This window comes from Manacus candei, unplaced genomic scaffold, assembly GCF_025592945.1.
Source record: "Manacus candei isolate 608988 ecotype Guabito, Panama unplaced genomic scaffold, ASM2559294v1 h1tg000049l, whole genome shotgun sequence".
NCBI classification, from domain to species: Eukaryota; Metazoa; Chordata; class Aves; order Passeriformes; family Pipridae; genus Manacus; species Manacus candei.
The window spans coordinates 511,956-533,716 of record NW_026138097.1 but is presented as its reverse complement, the minus strand read 5'-3'; the positions used below and the strand labels follow the sequence as shown (position 1 = coordinate 533,716).

At 42.7% G+C, this 21,761-nt stretch overlaps 2 protein-coding genes across 4 annotated transcripts in view; one reads left to right on the top strand and one right to left on the bottom strand.

Moving 5' to 3' along the window:
* The window catches only part of LOC127476479 (cytochrome c oxidase assembly factor 1 homolog), a 52,918-nt gene extending 34,797 nt beyond the window's left edge, over positions 1-18,121 (bottom strand). The window contains exon 1 of one of the 3 annotated variants that reach the window (XM_051799443.1): positions 18,033-18,121. In XM_051799443.1, the coding sequence (XP_051655403.1) occupies positions 18,033-18,089 (57 nt within the window). In that variant the 5' untranslated portion in view covers positions 18,090-18,121. The other 2 variants (XM_051799445.1, XM_051799444.1) reach the window with 2 other exon arrangements.
* The window catches only part of BLVRA (biliverdin reductase A), a 38,925-nt gene continuing 34,023 nt past the window's right edge, over positions 16,860-21,761 (top strand). Inside the window, exon 1 of the mRNA XM_051799439.1 lies at positions 16,860-17,305. The gene's annotated coding sequence lies outside the window, so the exon portion shown is untranslated. The remainder of the gene's footprint in view (positions 17,306-21,761) is intronic.

Sequence of the window (21,761 nt, the reverse complement as noted above, 5' to 3'; positions counted from 1 at the left end):
GCCCAAATATATGTACTATTACTGCTTGTTTGTGCAATGGCTTCACTCAAATTCTTTTAATGTAGATTTATTAAAAATAGCAACAGGCTATTTTTAATAACCTGTTAACAACAGTTAATCAGAGTAACTGATGATAACAGCAGTTTACTCATGTCAAGGCATCTAATTCCTACTGCTGTTAAGTCTCAGTTCCCATAGCTCTCCAGGAAGGATACAGACAAATTCTGCTTGAAGTAAGTTTCATTGGGATCTGGGATTCTGAGCCCTGCAGAAAGGGATTCATAGATGTGCTTCTCTCTAGCACTGGTACATACTGTTGTATGATTTATAACAAAAGGGTCAGTGAAGTACTTTTATTCTCACTGTGCATGATCTCTATTTATAAATTTTATAATTTCCGATCTTTATTGATTTTAAAAGCATTTTTAGCATGCAAGCAGCTGTTTAATGCATTTTGACCCCAAAGAGGGAATTTGCATTAGTATTCCCACTAGAATGTTTGTCCTTTCGTGTCCATGCATTAAGTCTCTGTTTAAAATCTGTCCATGTCCCTAATCTCCCTGGGGAGCTTTCCCTGAATATTCAATGTTAGTCCACAGTCTGTAACAAAAGAGGGAGGGGAAAAAAAAAAGAGGGGAGAACAGTGTTTATGCATAAAGTTCAAGAGCCTTTTCACGTAAAAAAACATATGCACACACAAAAGCACCTCAACTATGGAGCCTGGCATTTCCACAGCAAAGATCTGACAGTGTGTGCAGTTTTTCAAGTTAACTAATTTACAATAAGGGTATCAGACATCTGAGCTCCAGATGCACTCATTCAGGCAGCCAGGGTCATAAATAAAATAGAAAAGAATGCTCTGACTTCACCATGAGTTTTACAGGGATGTGTTGAAGGTCCAGCAGATGGGTTTTGCTGTCTCAGCTTTTACCTGAATAACAAAGTAAATGCATAAAGCTGCTTACTGGTTTCTTCAATTCAAAACCTTTGCATTTGCTCCATATGTTCCCATGAAGATAGGGCTAATTTAAACAATGAACAAAATCCTACTCCTCAGGGAAGCTCATGGCAAAACTCCCACTGGCTTCAGCAGGCTCTGGATGTTGCTCAACACAAATGCAATTGGCTGAACTTGACCAATAGCATAACCAATATTGTAATCAAATTTGTATTCTTTCCTCTACAAATTTGTCGCCCCTGGTGCTGCTTTCATCCCATAGTTCTTGTGGAAGAACAAAACCAGTGACACAACTTCTGTCACCAAAACTGGGGTCGCTGCACCCTCAGCCCATGCTGACCACTAGCTCTTTCCCATGGAGGGGTGAGAAACCCTCTCTAGAATTAAAACAACATATCAAAACATTTTGTCAAACCACTAACTTTGTTTTGCTCATTCTACGTACTGTTTTAACAAAGCAGAAAACTGGAATCACAAATTTGAAAGACAGTGCATCAGATAGCAAAAATTCCTGATTTTCAAAAAAGCTTGCCAGTTGAGAAATGAGTGCTTTCCCTCACACAGAGACTTCATCATCATCATTCAGTCTAGCTTTCATAAACATCTGAGCATTCTTTTTAAAGCCAGTGTGCTGTTTGGGCAGATGGCATGGAAATTTCACAGTCCGTTTCATCCCTGATGCCTAAACTTAGTGCTCACTGTTAATAATGGGATATACACACAGATACACAGATGAACACACATGCATATACTGACATGTGAAGAGAAGAAAACATTCCTGACATGTTAAATTACTAGTGAAGGCAGATTCCTGAGTTTAGCACATACTAGAAGTACATCTCCAAAACTGCATATTTGGCTGACTTTAGGAAAAATTGTGTACTGTGAGCAACAAAGCAATGCCTCCTAGTTTAGTATTTCTGGAAAATCAATTCCTCTGTGTCTCTCTTAATTCTTAACAAAATACAGCTGCTCACCTGTAGTTTTAAAAGATGACCATTTGGGTGGCCATATTCAGTTTGGTAGCTGGGGATGCTCACTATATGCCACACTTTGATCTGTGCCTGCAGTCTCAGATTCTCTTGCCAGAAATACATGCAGCTATTTAAAGGTATGTTTGACTTATTCAATTTCATAACCAGGGAATATTGTTTTCCTCTCAAAATTCTGGATTTAAAACAGGAAATCCTAGCACTGAGAACAGGGAGATGACACGGAGAGAAATATCCAGTCTGGGACCAAAGCCTGCATCAGAAGGAAGCAACAGAGGCAACTCCAGGGATGAGAGGTAGTATAGGGAACAGGCATTAAGGAAGTTGCTGGACTAATGCGTGGCTTATCCATGGTTGCATATATCCTTTCAGAGCCCTCCTTAAGAAGCAACACTTGACTCAAGCAACTCTTGCAACCTGGGCTCTGCTCCTCTCTTTATGCTTTGGTTCAGTCCCTACCGAAAATCTCAGTCCCTGCCTACTCTCAGGAGCAGCCCCCCATAATGCACTCCCAATTTCAGTCAAAGCACTGCTTTACAATACAGCTCAGGGAAAGACAGAGGAGGAAGAAGACAATAAACATATTTGATGACTGATGACTTAGACTAACTAGAGAATGTGCTTAAAGCAAGTTGTTTCATAAATGGCAGTGCTTTACTGTTTGCTTTACCCCTCTTAGACTAGGTCATTGGCAATTCCTTTTCTCCTTTTAATAGTGACATAACTAAGTGGCCAGGAGGAAGCTCTCTCACCTATCATAAAAACACAGTACATAGTAACCATAGGAGACTACTCTTCAAGACAAAGCCATGAACTCCACATTTAAGAATCTGCTGGGCTGTAATTCTGAAGAATGCATTTATTAGCAAAATCCTGGTTTTATAAGCGGCCAATCAAGACACAGCTCCCTTCAGCACTCTACCAGATGTATGAATCATGAGCCCTGTAGAGCATCGCCATGAGATTTCGCTTTAGAAATAAAACTGTTTGTTAGACAGCAGAACATCTCAGTTCAGTCTTCTCTTTCTATAACTACTGCTTAGTCTCAGACCAGAATGAAACAGTTCTGCAATTATACATGCACTTATTGTCCTCTTAGTATCTATTACTGACCATCTTATTCAGTATAAAGGCATAATGGTGAATTTCTAAGTCAGACGTCTGCTTGATTAGCACCACTTTCAGTATCTGGCTACTTTGCAACACTTGGCAGCTAAGTAAAACAGATCTAGTGCACAGTCAATCATATGGATTTTTTGTTTTGCAGGGGTGGTTTCCCAGATATTCCTTATTTCAAAGCAGGAAAAAAACCACAATGGCCAGCTCTGTACCAAGCCACAAGTAAACAGATTTCAATGGTTCAAGGCTAAAATTGGACTCCAGCTAGCTGCACAGACTTATCCCACAGGTATTAAACAGGAAACTTTTAAAGCTTAAAAATAGTTACAGTTATGTGACTTATCCTTGTAAAAGGATTTTTATCATGTACACGAAGACTAGAAGCTTTCCTCCTTTGAAATGTTTGTGTTTGATGCTTCCTCTATAGCACAGCAAGACTGTTTTTCTCTCATGCATGGGCTGTGGGCTGAGTTTTGTTTTGCTATTTTGTTCTTCTTTCTTTCACAAATCAAGCTGTCAGCAGCACGGGAAGTAATTCTGTAACTGGGACACGTAAGAGCTCTGTTCTGAGGCTACACCGCTGTGCCCATAAAGTAACCCTTGGAAACAAGAGCACTTGAGAGTATCTCAGCACACAGTGAAAGGCTTTTCGCTATGGTTTATTTAGCTGAAAAGGAAAAACATAATTCAAGTAGAAAATTCCAGAGATTAGAGATGCTAGAAGTATGAGGTCTCTGCTGAGCTTCCTGCTACTGCAGGCCACAACCACTAAAGTGCACTGTGTTTAAATATTCACTTTTGTGGGGACAATGCTTTTTGGCTGGGAGATAAATCTAGTTTTCTTGGACTGATATGAAAGCTAAACAATAACATATGCTCCTCTCCTACTACCACAACCACTCCCAACACTAAGGGAGTCCAGTCCAATACCGAAGGGCCATGCTGTGCACAGCTGATTGCTACACGAATTGCTTTCGCCTGCTGCTAACTTCTTCCTCTGCTCCTTTACTCACTGGCTCGTATCATGGCTCATAGCTGTTCTCTCCACATTTCCAGACTTCATCCCCAGCAGATCCATCCCATCTGTCCCCAGATGCCACATCTAGCCACCACTTCCCAGGTGGCCCAGTTTACCTAACCTCAATCTCCTGCAGGGCCCTGGAGCCTATCTCCACCATCAGATACACTGTGTTTAAACAGCCCAGCTATGTAATTAGCAGTGCAGCTGCACAGCCACCAACCTGCCAGTAGCATGTGGTAGACCACTTCTTGGCAACTATTAATCATACATTGCATAAGAAACAGTCCCTTAATGCAGGCTAGTCTTTCCACTCCCGAATCACGTAAAGGACATAAAAGCTTTTGGCCATGCAGAAAAGTGAACAAAATGAGTGGTAATTAACTCTCATGACTACAAAGGCTAACAACTTCGGCACTTGCAAAGGGGATCAGAGGCAGCTGAGCTGAGAAAGAACTGTAGCAGAACAAGTATTTGCCTGGGAGCAAACACTGCCAGGGTGCTTATTTTAGAATGAATAGTCATGTTAGTTAACTAGAGCTAACTATTGAACAAATAGCTCACGTTACAGCATACCGAGGTACACTAGATGCATCCTTTAATCTACTGCAGTGATTTCTTTTTTCAGAAATTAAAACCCCCTTCATAGCTGATTCTGGTTTTTGGTACAGTCCTTTCACAGATTAATGGAAACGAAACTTGCATGAAAGAGGAACCTAGTCACTGCAGCGTGAGATATTTACATTGAGCAAGAGCGTGTGGTTTGCAAAGAAGGAGAGGAACCAAATTAAAAGTTTGCCTGTAAATCAACACGCATGACCGTTACCCCCCTAACTCCTATCTCTGTCAGGACAGGCAGGTTTTGGTGCCTACCTGTCCTTGTCGTTTCTGACCTTCTAACTCAACTGCAGCCTCTATGCATCGGGATTAGGCCTGTTGCTCAGCAGCATACTATGCAGCCTGCCACACCCTTCGTGCCACTTACTTAAAATACCAGCATAGCCACCGACTATGACTCCCATGGTTTTCAAGAAGTAGAGGAGGAGAACTGTTGTTTTGGGAATGTTTTTTAAGGCAGACAAAATTCATCCTGAAAATTATAAGTAAAATGTGTTCCGATTATCACTTTGAAAGTAAACACATCTCATCTGGAAACACACATGAATTGAGGAGCAAAAGTTTCTTTTTTATATGAACTGCTTTACACTGGTCATAAACTAAGGGATTTGACAGGGATTAAAGATTCACTTGTCAGCTGCTATGTCCTTTAATAAGCTTCTGAACATCTATACTGACAGAAGCAGCACATTCCCAATTTAGCAAATCAGGCTATCTCTGTCGAGGTTTCACAGCAGCACTGAAGACCTAGAGAAAGTATTGAATGCATTGACTCTTCTGCCCCCTTCAGGGACATCACCTAATAAAGAGATTTTCTTCAAATCCAGCTTTTGTGGAATGGACAATAAAAGTACAACTTAATTTCCAGAAGCTGCATAAAGTGTGTGTGGCTCTCCAAGTTCTGCTGAGGAGAAATTCACATACCAAAACCTCACGTTGTACTCTGCTATGTCCTGGTTTTGTATTGCCTGTTCTAGTTCAGGTCCACAGCAAACTTCCCCACCTACATTCATTCACAACTTCTCAGCCATGCCACAACTTGGTAGGGATGGCCTTGTTTGTAAAGCACTTGACAACATTTAGGGGATCTCTGCCACAGGCAGATGCTGACTGTTTAACCCAGCCAAACCATCTTAACCCCTGTTTTTGCACTCTCACCTGTAATATAGAGATGATAAAATTCTTTGACCCTTCCAGCTAAATATTATTCTACTTTTTAAATGGTATACTCCTTAGGACAGAGGGTCAACCATATACTTACCCAGAACCAAGCACAAATCACTCTTTGCTATAATTCTTTGGCATCTGTGGGTAAAAATCAGCCCTAAAGATGTTAACCAGCTTTTGTTTAACCACATTTTTAGAGTTCAAACCAACTGCAAAACAGATCAGGCAGATTCTCAGCTTGGGCCCTTAGGTTTACCTAGTTTCCATCTTCCTGTCTTTCTATGCTCTGGGCAATTCCAGGCAAGTCTCTTGCTGGTCTCTTACACTTGTTTTGTGCCGTCTTCCACTGCTGGAGCCATGCAAGGAACCGTAATAACAATACTAACTGCTCAGCTTTGACAGGGCATAGCTATTTTTACTGGATTACTTTTCTGGCACAGCACTTAATGCACCAAATGATTTGACACCTGTAATTTTATACTTGGAATAACACAAGGCATTCATACTTCTTTTGTAACGTAAGATAAAAGCAAACACTACATATGTTCTCATTCCAGGGCTGCTGTCTGGCAGCTATTTGCCCAAGGAGAAAAAAGTACTGTTACATTACAGAATATGTGGAAAAGTAAGAGCTATGGAAAAGGAATCATTAAAGAGCTAACTTATTCCCCTGCTAGCACTAGACTGTTCCCTGCAGCATGTTTCAGTGTTTTGTCCAGTCTGGTTTTACAAGTTTCACATTACTTTCATTTATATATTTAATACAGCACTGAGTCCAATGTGGTTTGGTGCTGCTTATTTTCGTTGTCTTTCAACTAGAAGACTCAGTGCTAGACCAGCTGTTCACATAGAGTCAGCTCCAAAACTACTGAAAAAATAGCTGGACTCTTTCCACTGACTTCAACAGGCTTTGGATCAGGCTCAGGAAAAGACGACGAATACATTTCATGTAAGACTAAGCAGGTTACAGTCAGCAAAGTATAAAGAGGATTAGCTGTGTGCAATCCTAAGGCACATTACTCTGCATGCTGAAACAACTGGCTAACACACTTTCACTTTCATGGAGAGACAGGGCCAGATTCGTTCCTGGTGCTTTGCCGCTAAGTCAACGTTACCATGCCAGGAACGAGTGTGATCTGGAATCTGCCCAGTTAGCATCATCACAACTGGAATTTTCCTAAATCAGAGGTGAGAAAATTTATTTTCTAAAAATGCAAAACCAATAAGCAAGTCATAGAACTATACAATGGAAAAGACCTTAAAGATCATCTAGTTCCAAGTCCCCTGCCATGGGCTTTCTGCTTTTCAATTAAGTTTAGGTCTTTAGGCTAGAGACCCTATGGAACAGGTAACAGGACAAAGACAGTGGGTTTGGTCTCTTTAATCTGCCAGAGAAAGATGGATTCTCTTTTTCTTCAGAACCTAAAATGGGTCATATTTGGCTTAAAACACATACATTTAGACCTTTCTGTCATCAAAATATATGGGCAGACACAAACCACTAATTTGTGCATTTTTTGACAGAGCACTGATACTACAACGCACCCCCACTGCGTCTGCTTCGAGTGTATGACTTTAGAAAGCTAGAATGCCTTTTATCAGGAATTATTTTATCAGTGGGGGATTCATTCTGAACAACACAATCAAATGAAGATGGTGGTGTGCAGTTATTTTTCCCACCCTTTCAAAGTTCACAGTCAAACATGTCAGAGTTAGTGATGTTCTCAGCCACTGAGAATGCTTTAATCAACAAGCCTTTTTTTTCCTCCTCCCTCTGTTTCCTAGGGACAGAGGACTTCATGGCACTGCTTTGTTGTACAATGTGTACAGTTATAACCTACGCTGAAAGTATGCCATTAATGAACGAACGCTGGGTGTTGTGTGTGTCAAGCAGATGAGAATGTTCTTTTGATCTTCTGAGCTCCACCACGGTGGCAGATGGATGTCTAAATTGCTTTATTAATGCACTGAAGTATTCCATCATTTCTCAAACAATACTGAAGGAATAATCAGAATTTCATTCAGGTGTGATATTCTGCTCTTCCAGTTCAAATATAGCTGGATGTTAGGCAGTAGGGAAAAAACTATTTATTTGTTTGTTTGTTTATTAATTTTCCAGGGGGTTTGGAGGAACATATCATGTGCTTGACTCTCTCTGAAGCAGCTAACAAAGCTTCTCAAATTTCTGTTTCATTTCAAAGCAGTTTCCTCAGAATATAGGAGCTGTATTTAGCTTTAGGTACAATTTTGAAACTAGTTCAAATGAGAAAGACAACTAATTCAAAGCTTTCTTTAAGGATAATGTAGAATCTGAAAAAGCATGTTTAAAAAGTATAGAGGTATCTGAACATGATGATAACAGTGGTTTTATTCCCCAACATATAAATAACAGTAGAAGACCAAATAACCCAACTGGTTTGAGGTCACAGAAACATATTAAAGAAAGCTTATAAGCAATTGCCTGTAGGAGAATGATGTAGAAAATCCTTGATAACCCTTCCAAATAAAAGATTCTAATGTGGTGTTGTGACAAAAACTGTGAATTTTCCCAGATTGAATGACACAGCTATAAATGACAAGGAGGAGAGGAAAAAGATGCACTGTAGGGCCTCTGTTCTGTAAAAGAAACAAATCAAACTACCACTTCACAGGCAGCTAAGCTGATCTAACAAGCTACTTGCAGAAGTGAGAGGTCAATTCTCTCAATCTCTTTCCCAGCCTCCCAGCTGCACTTGCAACAGCTCCGGTACTCCTCTGATCATGGAATCATAGAATGGTTTGGGTTGGAAGGGACCTTAAAGAACATCTAGTTCCAACCCCCCTGCCATGGGCAGCAATGCCACACACTACATCAGGATGCTCAAGCCCCATCCAAAATGGCCTTGAACACTTTCAGGGATGGGACTCCACAGCTTCTCTGGGCAATGTGTTCCAACGTGTCAACACTCTCACAGTAGAAAATTTCTTTTAATATCTGATGTAAACCTATTGTCTTTCAGTTTAAAACAACTTCCCCTTGTCCTATCCATAGGCCTTTGTAAAAAGTCTCTCTCCAGCTTTTGTAGGTCCCCTTCAGATACCTGAAGGCTGCTCTAAGGTCTCCCCAGAGCCTTCTCTTCTCCAGGCTGAACAGCCCCAACTCTCTCAGTCTGCCTTCATAGGAGAGGTGGTCCGGCCCTCTTAGCATCTTTGTGGCCTCCTCTGGATTTTTTCTAACAGGTCCATGTCCTTCTTATGTTGGGGGCCCTGGGGCTGGACAAAGTGCTCCAGGTAGGGGCTCACGAGAGCAGAGCAGAGAGGCAGAATCACCTCCCTTGACCCGCTGGCCATGCTGCTTTGGATGTAGCCCAGGACACGACTGGATTTCTGGGCTGTGAGCGCACACTGCCAGGTTGTGTCAAGCTTCTCAGCAACCAACACCCCCAAGTCCTTCTCTTCAGGGCTGCTCTCAATCCATTCTCTGCCCAGCCTGTACTGGTGCTTGGGATTGCCCCAACCCAGGTGCAGCACCTTGCACTTGGCCTTGTTCAACTTCCCAAGGTTCACATGGGCCCAGCTCTCAAGCCTGTCCAGGTCCCTCTGGATGGCATTCCTTCCCTCCAGTGTGTCAACCACACCACACAGCTTAGTATCACTGGCAAATTTGCTGATCCTTTATCTTAAATCATTTAGTCAGCTGATTTACCTCACTATTCCAGGGAAAGCTACCCACCTTTCTGCTATTTTTCTTCCAGGCTAATAGGTCACAGTGGCTAATGGAAGGATCCAACACATGTCAGAACCAGTGCAAGGTAAGCAGCAGGATGACCAAGAGCAAGGACTCCTGGGAGAGCAAAGGACTGGGGACTACAAACTGAAGTTGCCTGAGGATGTGCCATGAAAGCACTCTCTTAGTGCAAGGACTTGTTATTAAAAGGGAAGGGGGTATCGAAGGGAGAAGTGGAATAAGTAAGGGTCCTGCTGCTTTAGCGGAGGAGTGCGTCTATCATGGTGCCAACTAGAGCCGTAGGAATCCCATATGTCTGCAGAGGATTTCATGGGTAGAAAAAACAATGTGCATACACAGCAGCTGCAGTACACCCAGGAGCAAGGGATGTACAGTCTATATGCAAATAACTGTGTAGTTCCCCCACAAAAGCATGGGGCCAACTGCACAGCCTTAGTAGCTGCACAATATATCTACATCAAGTCTGCTGCTTCTGATGTTTTGAACTTCATATGCATGGCTGGATAGCACAGCACACACACAGAGCTGCTCCTGCTGGGGCCTTCATGTTCTGTAACTGCAGGAAATGCTCATAGGCATGCAGCAACTAGCTCAGAAGTGTCTGCTCCCTACAGCTACCAGACATCTGGAAAGCCCGGATGAATTTATGAAGTCCTCAAAATCTGCCTAAATGTGATTTTCAGGTGGAAAGAGTAAATGTGTCTGGGAAAAGGAAGCCTGCAGCATCCAGGAAGTCCTTTGCTACCTGTAGAAAAGCAAACATAGGACAGCAAAAGTTTAGGAATGCCTGTTCTGATGAACTGAAGGCAGGGCTGGAGCTCAAGACTCAAATTCTTCTTCACCTGTCTTCTCTACTGACTTGATTTACCACAATTGCATTTTACAAATTTGAGAGGACATGCTTTCACGTAGTGGAAATATGAGAGGTGTCTTGCAGTTCAGCTTCACAAATGTTCCTGTTACTGAGGCCATTACAAAAGCCATGTAAGGAACTTACTTCAGGTCTAGACACCTGTGAAGAAAACAACTGTAAACAAATAGGAGGCTATGCACTAATGTGAGAATCCACCTTTCTCTCTCCTGTATATGGCGCTGGCTTGTAAAATTAATTATTTACATACCTCACAGAGACGCAACATTTAATTAATGTTTGTTAAGTGCTTTCAAATTCTGATGGAAGACTTCATACTATTGTGCATTATGATTAATACAGTGTAAAAGTGATGCCAACGGTGTTGCTCAAGCAGAATGCTGAAAGGATATCTACTCAGTTTCTGATTTAAAAGGGGAATTAGGAAAGCATTTTAAAACTCAGCCTAAAGAAAAAGGGAGAACTGGGGAGGAGAGGAGCTAAAACAGTTTTCAGAGGAATTTACTGTGCAGTGTGCATTAACTCCTGCAAAGTTACAGTGTAGGCACCTACAGCAAGATCCTGGCTCCAGTCAAGTAGATGGAAAATATTTCACTAACTCCACTGAGGTGCAGATTGTTAGCTTCTGTCATAATTTCCAGCAGATGCATCCCATACGCAGGTTTGCAACTTTGAACGGTTGCTTGTTTATAGTTTAGTTTCAGGAAATAACCTCATCAAGCCAAGGCATGCTCATCATGTAAAAGCAATGGCTCAGCTTCTAATCTGAGCTACTACATCCCACACTTGGATTAAATCTTTCCATTCTGTTAAAGAATTTGGACCTGAGCTACCTATTTAAATTGGTGGTAAAACTTCAATTAAATGGAAGCAGTGTGGAGATCACCATAGATTTTGTAATAAACACAGGAAGCAAACATCCTGTATTTAACAGTGGTTGTAACTCATATACACCCCTGGAATTCAACTCATTTACTTAGAAGCCTGTGGAATTCATAATTAATCCCTAACTGGAGAGAAAAAAAAAGTAATAGAAACTCAGACAACTTATTTTTTTAAGCATTCATCCTTCATACCTAGCAGGATTAAGATTGGAGAAACATGTTCCTCACCACTTCTGGGTAAGGCGGACTTAAAGAGTACATTTTTCAACTGAAAGCTTTGGACCTGTAAGGCTTAAAGGAGAAAGGTTAAAAAGACAAGCAGGTGAGAGGCAGCACAATTTGAAAGAAAGTACCTGTGAGCTTCTAGTATTAAGAAGAATCACTATACAGCAGGAGTCTACAGCTACTTTAAGTAGGAAACTAAGTGGAAAATTTTGAAGGATACAAGTTTCAATACATTTTTATTTTTTAAAAGGATTGAAGACTGTTACGTGGTGTATATGGGACTCTTGGTAAGCTATTAATGTTCCTTTTCCAAGTGGTGTGTGATGACTTCCATCCTCTTAATGGACTCCTATACAACACAGGGAATAGTATTATTATTCTAAACCAGCTCTTAAGGTGGGCTTTCTGACTATGCTACATGTAGAAATCTTGTACTACAGCAAAATCAGCACTTCTAGAGCAGTTTTGTGCTCATGCAATTGCTAGACCTAATGTAACAATGAAGTTGCACATGGCAACTTTCCCTTTTGCTTCTGCTACTGTGCTGTATGTTTTTAACTGTAGTGCAGGCTATGAAGCATGTAGGCTTTTAGTTTTCTCTCTCAGTGCTCGTACAGCTGTGTCCACAAATGTGCATATCCATTAAAAAACCCAAGGAAATGTTCCTGGATGCCAGGATTAAGCTTAGATAGCTGCAGCTCTAATAACTCACGTGCTTTCTATTTAACAGAGAATTTTCATAAACTTCTTGCAGCAGCTCACATTGTAGCTCTAAGTGCTGACACTTGCTTTCCCGTCCTAGTGGAATAAGCAACATCATTTTTCCATCTAAACTCAGTAGTCAAAATGGGTTGGTGTATGAACTACATCATGTTGCAGCTCTCTGGATCCCAACGACAGATGATATTAAGGGGCCAAGGAAAAAAATTCAAGTCTAAAGCTTTTATTGACTGAAGGTTAAATGCTTAAATCACGTGAAAACAATGATGTGTCACTCATTTATGCAGATAGGCTGTGTCTCCTTCCTCAGAATGCTCATTAATAACATACTTACTGGACAACCAGTTCCATTAAACATGGTAAGTGTTTCTTTGAAATCTGTCTTTATTATGGCTGGAGAAAATGGTGAGCAGGAAGTACAGAGGAAAAATCATTCCATCTTGCTTGGCAAGGGTACTTTCGGGGAAGGCCACTGAAGAGATGCTAACTATGTGTTTTGGAGGGGTCTTACTTTTGTGGAGGGATCAGAAGAAAATGATACCAGAGATCAGAGTACTTAGTGATGTCTGCACTGAGCTGACAGGACATGAAGGACTTTTTAAGACAATACTGTTCCTTGTTTTAAGACCTCAGGAAAAAACACCTTCCTGCTAAATAAGGAATTTCATTACTTGTTTGCCTCGCTGTGTATCCATCTACATTATATTTGACTTTTTACCTGGCTAGGTCTGTCTTTCTCCTACTGGCTTATACTATTTTCTCCAGTAGGCTAAAGAGCAGCCCAGAAGCAATCTCTAAAAAACCACACCTGTATGGAAAGTATCTGAATTGACTCTAAACCCATCTAATCAATCCTAATCACTCTTAACTGACATGCTTTCCAGAGTAGGTTCTTGCAGTTCTCTAACCTTTTAACTTATGTTTCTGTGCCTGGTTTTAATGTTAAAACTACTTTCATGGTTCTCTTATGCCATGAACAGGACACAAATCCATTAATTTAAGTCTCTGGCAAGACTTGTATTCCTTCTACCCATAGCCTACCAAAGCAAACTCCATTTAGGCAGTTTAGTCACTCTGTATCTGCAAAAGTCTTTGCATTCTGAGTATCTTCCTATTTTCTCCTACCTCCTAAGTACCCTACATACATTTCCCAGCCTAGGGTGAATGATTTCTCATGTTACATTAAAATGAATGTTGTTCAGATGACCATGTCTTTTCAAGTAGTCTAGACCTTGGTGTACCACCCTGTGTTTACACCTTCAATTTGTGGTGTTCACCAACACCACCTAAGCAGTTGTAGAGGCTCTTGTAGACTGATAAAAGACAGAAAAGCACTAGTGCAAGGTCTCTGGGATTGTGCTAGACTTCTGCTGGCTAAAATTTCCCTACGGATATTCCCATTTCTTATGGGTCTTCCTTCTGGGGAAGTTCAATACATCAATTTTAAATTATTTTAATGCTAGACTGGATTTTTATAATTAATGCTGGCTATATTGGTATCTGCTCTGAAAATCAAAATACCCGATGGTGAGGGTTGTGTTCCCACTACGTAGGTTGTGTGTGTGGTTTGTTTAGGGTAGCTCAGGCCTGTTCTTTTGGACTTTCCCATCTCTGAGTTGTGGAGGGAGTTAGGCATTCACCCATGGTGTGACCTCTGATGATCCATCTGAAACTTCATGTTCAAGTCAAAGTGCAGTACATGGACACAATCTGCTTCAAACCCACGCTCTGGGCTCTAACTCATTTAACAGCATCAAAGTGGGAATCTGCACTAGTGCTGGAGCATAGATCAACACTTGTCAGACAGTCTGGGAGATTACTGTTGCCATTAATGAACTTAATCCACATCTGGAGAAGGCACACAGGGATGGGGAAGATTTTTATCTCTTTGTTAGTTAACGGGAGAAGCTTACAAAGCCAACGTTCAAAGCAGATACAGCTATAGATATGAAAAAAGAAAACATTCTCTGTTCACGTGCCTCCAGTTTGATCTACAAGACGTCTAAAAATACGATGGCAGAATACATTTTGATGTACGGGATAATTGGGTTTACTATGTTTAGTAGAGTGATCAAATTAATATCAGGATTGACTTTTTATTTGGTGTAAGGAGGTGTAAGAAAGGCAACACAAAATCCTTATTATCTGCTGTGTACTGAGGATACACAGAGTACTCTGAGACAGCCCTGAAAACAGGGAATATTTCAGGTGGTGGGATGCTATGCAATCACTTAATGAAAATACATGAATACCAAGAAAAGCATATTACTCTGCCCTGGGGGACGGGAACTGAGGGGGTTAAACACAAGTGTTATTAATGCTGTGGAGTTATTGAAAAAACACCACTACACCAGATGAAAGTATTTTGTCACTTAAGATATTCTAATACCAGAAAGCATCTCTGAAACCTGCTGAAAGGCAAATGTCAGTATAAAGTAGCTGGTGATGCTTTTCGAATTGCTCACAACAGGAAAAAGACTAAGAAGCAATGTTGAACTGATAACTGGAACAGTGTTAGTAAAATTTCGAGTTTTCTTGTGTATCAGGTAACTTTTCAGAAGCACACTCTGAAGGAGTTTCTATTCCTTAGAAGATGATGAGTAGAAAAAAGTAAGACTACATCTTCAAGAGCTTAGCTCCCATACTAGCTTGATGGTCACATAACTGCTCCTTCCAGAAACTAAAAAACAATACAGCCTTTTTCAGGAACCTTTTCAGTTACGTAAAATCACGGCTCAAAACTGTAGACTGAGTCACTAACAGCATTACAGACAAATAGAAAAATTCAGCTAAGTCCCTTTTTTCCCTCTCCCCTCCCACTTACTTGAATATGCAAACATTTCAAGATCAAGTGTTCGCACAGATCAGTTGCTGACTTCTGTTTCTGTGGCACTTGTATAGGTGGGAGCTGGACAGGCAGTGAGGTCGATGTACAAAAGAAGGCTAGATCTGATGCAGCCAGCCTTCAGATACGCATCTAGAGTTCCCTTCGAATTCTCAGAACAACCACAAGTTGGGCTGCCACCAAACTGTCCCCAGAGATGCTCTAAGGCCTGTGCTGCTGACTAGGTAAGGCAGGACAGGCAAATAAGGGAAACTGCTGTGCCATAACAATGCTCACACGGACCTATGCTGTATAATAGGTAAGTTGCATTCACCTGTGCTGGCTAAATTGTGGTAGGTATAAAAGAAAGGCCAAGTGCCCTAACAGCCATGCTGCTTGGGAGGGCATGCATGGCCTCATCTCTTTGTGTGAGTGCCAACTCTAAAGGTGCCTTAAGTGTAGTGAAAACAACCCCCAGCATCAGCTCTTCTTCCTGCTTGATTTTATGTTGTGGTCACAGCTGCATAGGTAAGGATGTTATTTTGCTTCTCTGGCATTAAGTCAAACCCCAGAAGTTTGTATTAGAAAAGTGGCCTGGAAAGTACTGCACTAACAGACATGCAAAGCCTCTGACTTCTGGGGAATAACCAGCTTTGAAGTAAAATATGCTCAGCAATAATCCATGCACACTTCATTAATTTCAGAACTGCAACAGCAAAGTACTACTTAGGAAAAGCTGTAAGACAGTAATAAAGGGTTTGGGGGTTATTTTTATTTTTAATCCCAAAAGCTCCTTATCTCCATTCTCCATGTTTTTTCATTCAATTTACAGTAGTCTAAATTAAAGCTCATCCAACAAAAAAGTGACACATTAAGTTTGACTAACCTCTTCACCCCCCTCTTGATGAGAATACTTTCTTCCTCAAGGGAAGAAATGGAACAACTTTACAAGGGCTACATTGCTTGTTTAAGATAACTTTTCTTTCCACTTTGTGTTTAATGGAATTTGGCTGATCTGGGATATTTTAGCACTTTAAATAATTAAGTTGATATAGTGAGGGTAGCAGTTTTTGTCAAGTCTTAACGAACACAAAAGGGTCTATAGGCACCAAGCTGCCAGAAAGGCAGTATTTTGTTATCTGTCAACATGCACGCATCTTCCTCTACCACACCCATAGTCAAGTTTGAGAACCCCTTAACATTGGCTACTGCATGATATGAAACATCAGTTACTGCTCAAATTTGAGTCAAAGCTTAGACTCAAAACAGAGTAGTTGCAGTCTAACACTGCTTCTAAGTGCAGCTGTGAGTTGCTGCTGCATGGAGGACACTCGTGCCCCTTTTCCCTCCCTTCTGCTGGCCTGTGTAGCTGCAGTGTATGCCATGTCCAGAAAGCTGTGATGCACTGGAAAAACCAACGTTCAAAAAGCTAGTTGATCCCTAAACCTGATACAAGAGGTACAGCACAATGTTCAGCTGGACAGTGGAATAGGGCCATCTTGCTGTCACAGCCTGCTATTACTCCAGCCTGTGAGACTGGATTAAGGAGGAGGCTTTTTTGGTTGGTTGGTTGAGCACTTCAGTTTATCAAAACCTAGCTCTAACAGAAGCAATCCAACCTTCTCTTATAACTCATACTCTCTTCTTGCACTTTAAGAGTTCATGTGAATGAACAGAAAGTAATTGAGTCAAAACCAACTACGCTGAGAAGCAGGAGGAACCAAAAAGAAGGGATAGGGGAAACCTCGTCTGGTTTAGTGATCACAGTAGTCTTAAATTGGAATATTTCAACTTTTAGAGAAAGAAACATGACAATCCCTTTCCTTTGCAGCATCTGAACTTTAAATGTGCTCAAGACAACCTGATCACTTCACAAGTTGTACCTGAATGACAAAGTAAAGCTGACTGTAGTTTTCCGATCATGCAGATGAGTTACTGCGAATGACTTGCCTTATGTTTGCCCTACCGCTTCAAGTTTCCACTGGCTGTGGTCCTGTCAATGCATTCCCCACAGCACAGGGCACCACAGGCCTGGGCCTCTTTTAAACTGTGCCTATTTTAAACAACAAGGGATGTTTTCTGCCACAGCGCGGTGGCCATGGGGCAGAAGCAATGGTGTGCTGCGCCTCCTGCACCGCCAACCTGCATGGAAGCTAGTAGTGTCTTTAAAAATGATAGTTAGGTGGGTGAAACCAACGTTGAAAGAGCAGGCCCTTATGGCAGCTTTAATATTTTGTGTGCATCAGGCTTTGTTTGTAGCTTGCTAGGTAAATTTGCCTCATGTCCCGCTTCTCGAAGTGGGCGAGGTGTATCTGAAGTGCAGTTACCCTAAGCACAGCTCTGGTACTCGCCCTGCGAGATGGTGTGTGTGGTTACTGCCCTCGGCCGCGCTCTCGGGGTCTTGGGCTCCTCGCTCAGCCCGCCCACGCCCCCCTGACGGCACCGCGCCCCTGGCCGCGATGCCACCGCTCAGTGCCCCTGGTTTGACCCCTGCCGCCGCTGTAGGCGCCTGCCCTTCTCCGCAGCCGCTGCCGTGCTCCCTCGGCCGCACCCCTCCTGGATCAAACCCACCCCCGCGCCCCCATTCCCGCCCCCGCGGGGCCCCGGCTGCCCCACAGCCCCTCCCGCGCCCCGTCCGCCATTTTGTGCAGCGTGAGGCCCGCTTGGGTGCTGCGGTGCGGGCGCGGAGGGGGCAGCGGGGCCCCGCCATGGCCGCGCCTCGGGCTCGGCTGACCGTCCGTCCCCACTCACGGCAGCGGCGGTCAGCGGTCGGGCTCAGGCGTGGGCCGTGGGGGCCGCCATTGCTGCGATACCGGCGGCGGGCGGCAGAGGGCGATGCCAGGTGACGCTGCGAATGCAGCGGAGGGTGTCATAGAGTTACAGAATATGCTGAGTTGCAAGAGACTCACAAGGATCATCGAGTCCAACTTCTGGCCCCCGCAGAGGACCATCCCCAAGACCATCATGTGTCTGAGAGCGTTGTCCAAGCGCTTCTTGAGCTCGGGCAGGCTTGGTGCTTGGAAAGTGCTCCCCACTTTCTTAGGGAGCCTGTTCCAGTGCTCAACTACCCTCTGGGTGGTTTTTCCTAAAGCTCCCCTGACACAGCTTCATGCCGTTCACTTGGGTTCTCTCGCTGGTCGCCAGAGAGAAGAGATCAGTGTTTGCCCCTCCTCTTCCCCTCACGAGGAAGTTGTAGACTGCAATGAGTTCTCCCTTTAGTCTTTTCCAGGCCAAACAGGCTAAGTGACCTCAGCCGCTTCTTGTATGGTTTCTACTACATACCCTTCACTGTCCTCATTGCCCTCCTTTGGATACTCTCTAGTAGTTTAATATCTTTCTTTTATTGTGTTCTGTTGCATCATGTCTCAACCAGGGTTTTTTTATCGAGGGTCCCTCTCCTCAGTATCCTAGTTGGGAGTTTCCTCAGTCCGTGCCTTGCTGGAGCTGGCAGGTGTCCCACAGCCGTGGCTTCGGCTGCAGGGCTAAGCTGTGGGAGGCCTGCAAAGAGAGCATTGCAGTCCCCCAGCTAGCTGCCACCGCACAGACCTCCCAGCAATTCAGGTCCCCCCAGCTCTGCCCACACCTGAACTTGCTGCCAGAGATCTGCTCTTTTATGGTGCTTCAATATTATTTTTTTCCAGGACAAGCCCTGATCCAATGGACACCATAAAACAACTCTTGTGTAGTCAAATAAAATTGAAACACTCAACAGAATTTCTGCAAGTGTCTGTCCAGCAATCCCCCCCAAAAACTCTGGCTCCAATCTGACCGTCTAATTCCACACACTAATATTTAATTTAATCACTGCTGTCTTTAGCTCATCTTTTTCATTCCAGATTTATCCCTCACCATTGTCCCACATAAGCTGGTGTCCCTGTCAGAGTTTATTTAAGCGAGCTGTCCAGCACTGTCCCTGAGCTCAGCACTTAGGCCGTAGCATTTGTAAAGTGTGTGTGTGAGTGCTGCTGGATTATGTCATCCCGAGCCTTGGCTTGCGGTTTTGATTCATGTGAAATTAACTGATGAGTGTACCAATAACGTCAGAGTGTATTCCGCTGCTGTTCCTTATTGCATTCTACCTGCTTTGATGTTTGTTGTGTGTGCTTCCTGGCTGAGGAATTGTGTAAGGCACTCTTCTCAGTGCTGTTGCCAAGCCAGTTTGTTTTGTTATCCAATATTCTGTTATTCCATCTTATGTACACTTTTTGCCTTACCGTTGTGATTTAGTGGAATACTATCTGCTATTTTATTCTCCGGTATAAAACTGTTTCTTCCCATGGAGGACTTCTAGTGGTTTCAAGTCAACTCCTGTCATCAGGAGTTGATTACATTGTTTTGCATTGCTTAGTTGTTACTGACAAAATAATTGACAATTGAGATGTTGCTACGTTGTAGCAGAAATTAATTAATACTGCTTGCTAGGACTTGTAAAACTCCTGGGGTTGTGGAAGGTGAGAGCTGGCAGAAACTTGGTATGGAAAGACAATCAGCAGAGCTAAAGGACATGCAGATATGACCAAAAAAGAGACAATGAGAAATACAGCACAAAAAAGGGAGCGGGTGGCCTCTTCCTACACTCCTAAGAAGCCCTGGCATTAAGAGACTGTTTTGTATGCACAGCTGCAGGTTTTTTAACCTCTCTTCGTCTCCTCCTGCCTTTCCACTACCATCTCTTCTTTGTGGGAATTGGTGGCCTTTAGGTTCAAGGTGGTCTGAGTCCTATATGTCTAATTACCTTCTGAAGAATCTGTTTCATATATTTCAGACCCGAAGAAGGATTTTGTGCCAAAAGCTTGTCTACAGTTCCCAGCTATGCCTGCGTTGGCCCAACTACCCCTGCAGGCCTTTTTTAGTGGTACTTTTGCAGCGATGAAAGCCATACAATATCCATCCAATTTTGGTGAAATCTTATTGGTATTGAAAGATATTCATTATTCATAGATACTCCTGAAATTTCCACATGGAAAGAGAAACAGATAGTGTAAGACACTGTAATACCAGTAGAGCTATGTCCATGCTGGGGGCTATTTGCTGTTGCTTCTTTCCAGGCTGGTGTCTCCCTGTACCCACTGTCACCACCCTGGGGACCCAGCTTCTCTTGCTATCCTGGCCACTCCTCTCACAGCCACACATGACTCCTCCAGAGCCCATATCATGTTCCATCTCTGGAAGAACCACTCCCCCCACCCTCCCAATCTTATCCAGATCTGGAGCTCATTTAAATGTTGAGGTTTTTAACTAGCCACCTGAATAAGCAAACAACCTTATGGCAGAGAGAGCTCCAGGCTGTATACAGGGATCAAACAGCAAGTAGGCACATGACTGGTTTAAGCTAACCTAACTCTACTGTGCGGTCGAAAGAGTTGTGCCCTCCTGTTTGGCTGTGTGTTGTACCACTTCCATCTGGTTGGGGATCTGATTCATTTGGAAAGTGGGTGGGTTTTTTGGATTTTTTTGGACAAGATTAATTATGAGATTGGACGTGTCCCACATCCTGTAGAACACGTGGCTGTACAAATGGGAGCATGGTTATTGAATCCAAGGGCTCTGAGTTACATCTGCCTCTAATCACTCCCATATGCGTTCTTTCCCGTGTTCTGCTATGCGTTAAGGTTTCCTATCATGTGCTAATTGATTCATTACTTTATGCTAAGCATACTGTTACGTGCTAATCATTAACTGTCCCATACGTTGAACTTATGAGGCACATCTTTAAATTCTGTATCTCCTGGTCTGCCAATCCCCCTTTATGTAATATCACATATATGTTGGAGACCTTCAGACTTTAAACTTCCTGCTTGTTAGTTTTGTGTATAATGCTTGAGTTACCCTCTGGAGCTCCTCCTTATTTCAGTTGTGTAATGACTGTAATTAAAGCTGCTGTGGCATAGGTCTGTGCCTTAGCCTATGGTAATACAACATGTTTGAGAGCGGACGGAAAAAGTTTTGAAACATCCTGTGACGTATTTGAAACAACCAGCATAGTAATGTCAGCATAAACTCTGTGTGCAGGTCAAGTTATGTTAGACTATGGAAGTTTTGCAAGAGTTAAAACTTCATAACTGGCTCAGAAAATGTGACTCTGGAAGTTTTCTCAAGGAAATGTAGCTGAGAGGAGGCCAAGGGAGTTCCTGAAGTCTTTCTAATAAGGAAGTTAACTGGTCAGAAACGAGTGAGAAAAGATGGAAAGAAAGGTGTGTCACTCTCAAAATCCCCATCTGCAGAATTTCAGTATAAAGGAATAATGACAGATTTCTTCCGGTATGACTACTTACACAGCACACCCTAAGATTTACGAGAAGCAGGTTGAATTAAACACACTTGTGTGTAAAACAAAAAAGGTACTGAGTTCTCCAGCGTTATTTCTATTTCATGTTTGAGATGAATGAGTACAGAACTTGATCCTTTGTACATGTAGTCCCAATGTGACACAGTTCTAGTTTCCATGTGGAATTCAGACCATCCTCATTTCATACACTGCTCATTGCAGTAACTGCTGGCCTGGGGGTAAATAACTGCACCCTCACAGGCTTTTATCTTCCAAGCCCTTAAAGTAGCAGCTAAAAGTCCTGTTGCGTGTAGATAAGAAACGGCAAGTGAAGAGGCTAGGCGTAAGATATGGGTAAAAAGTGGCTTTC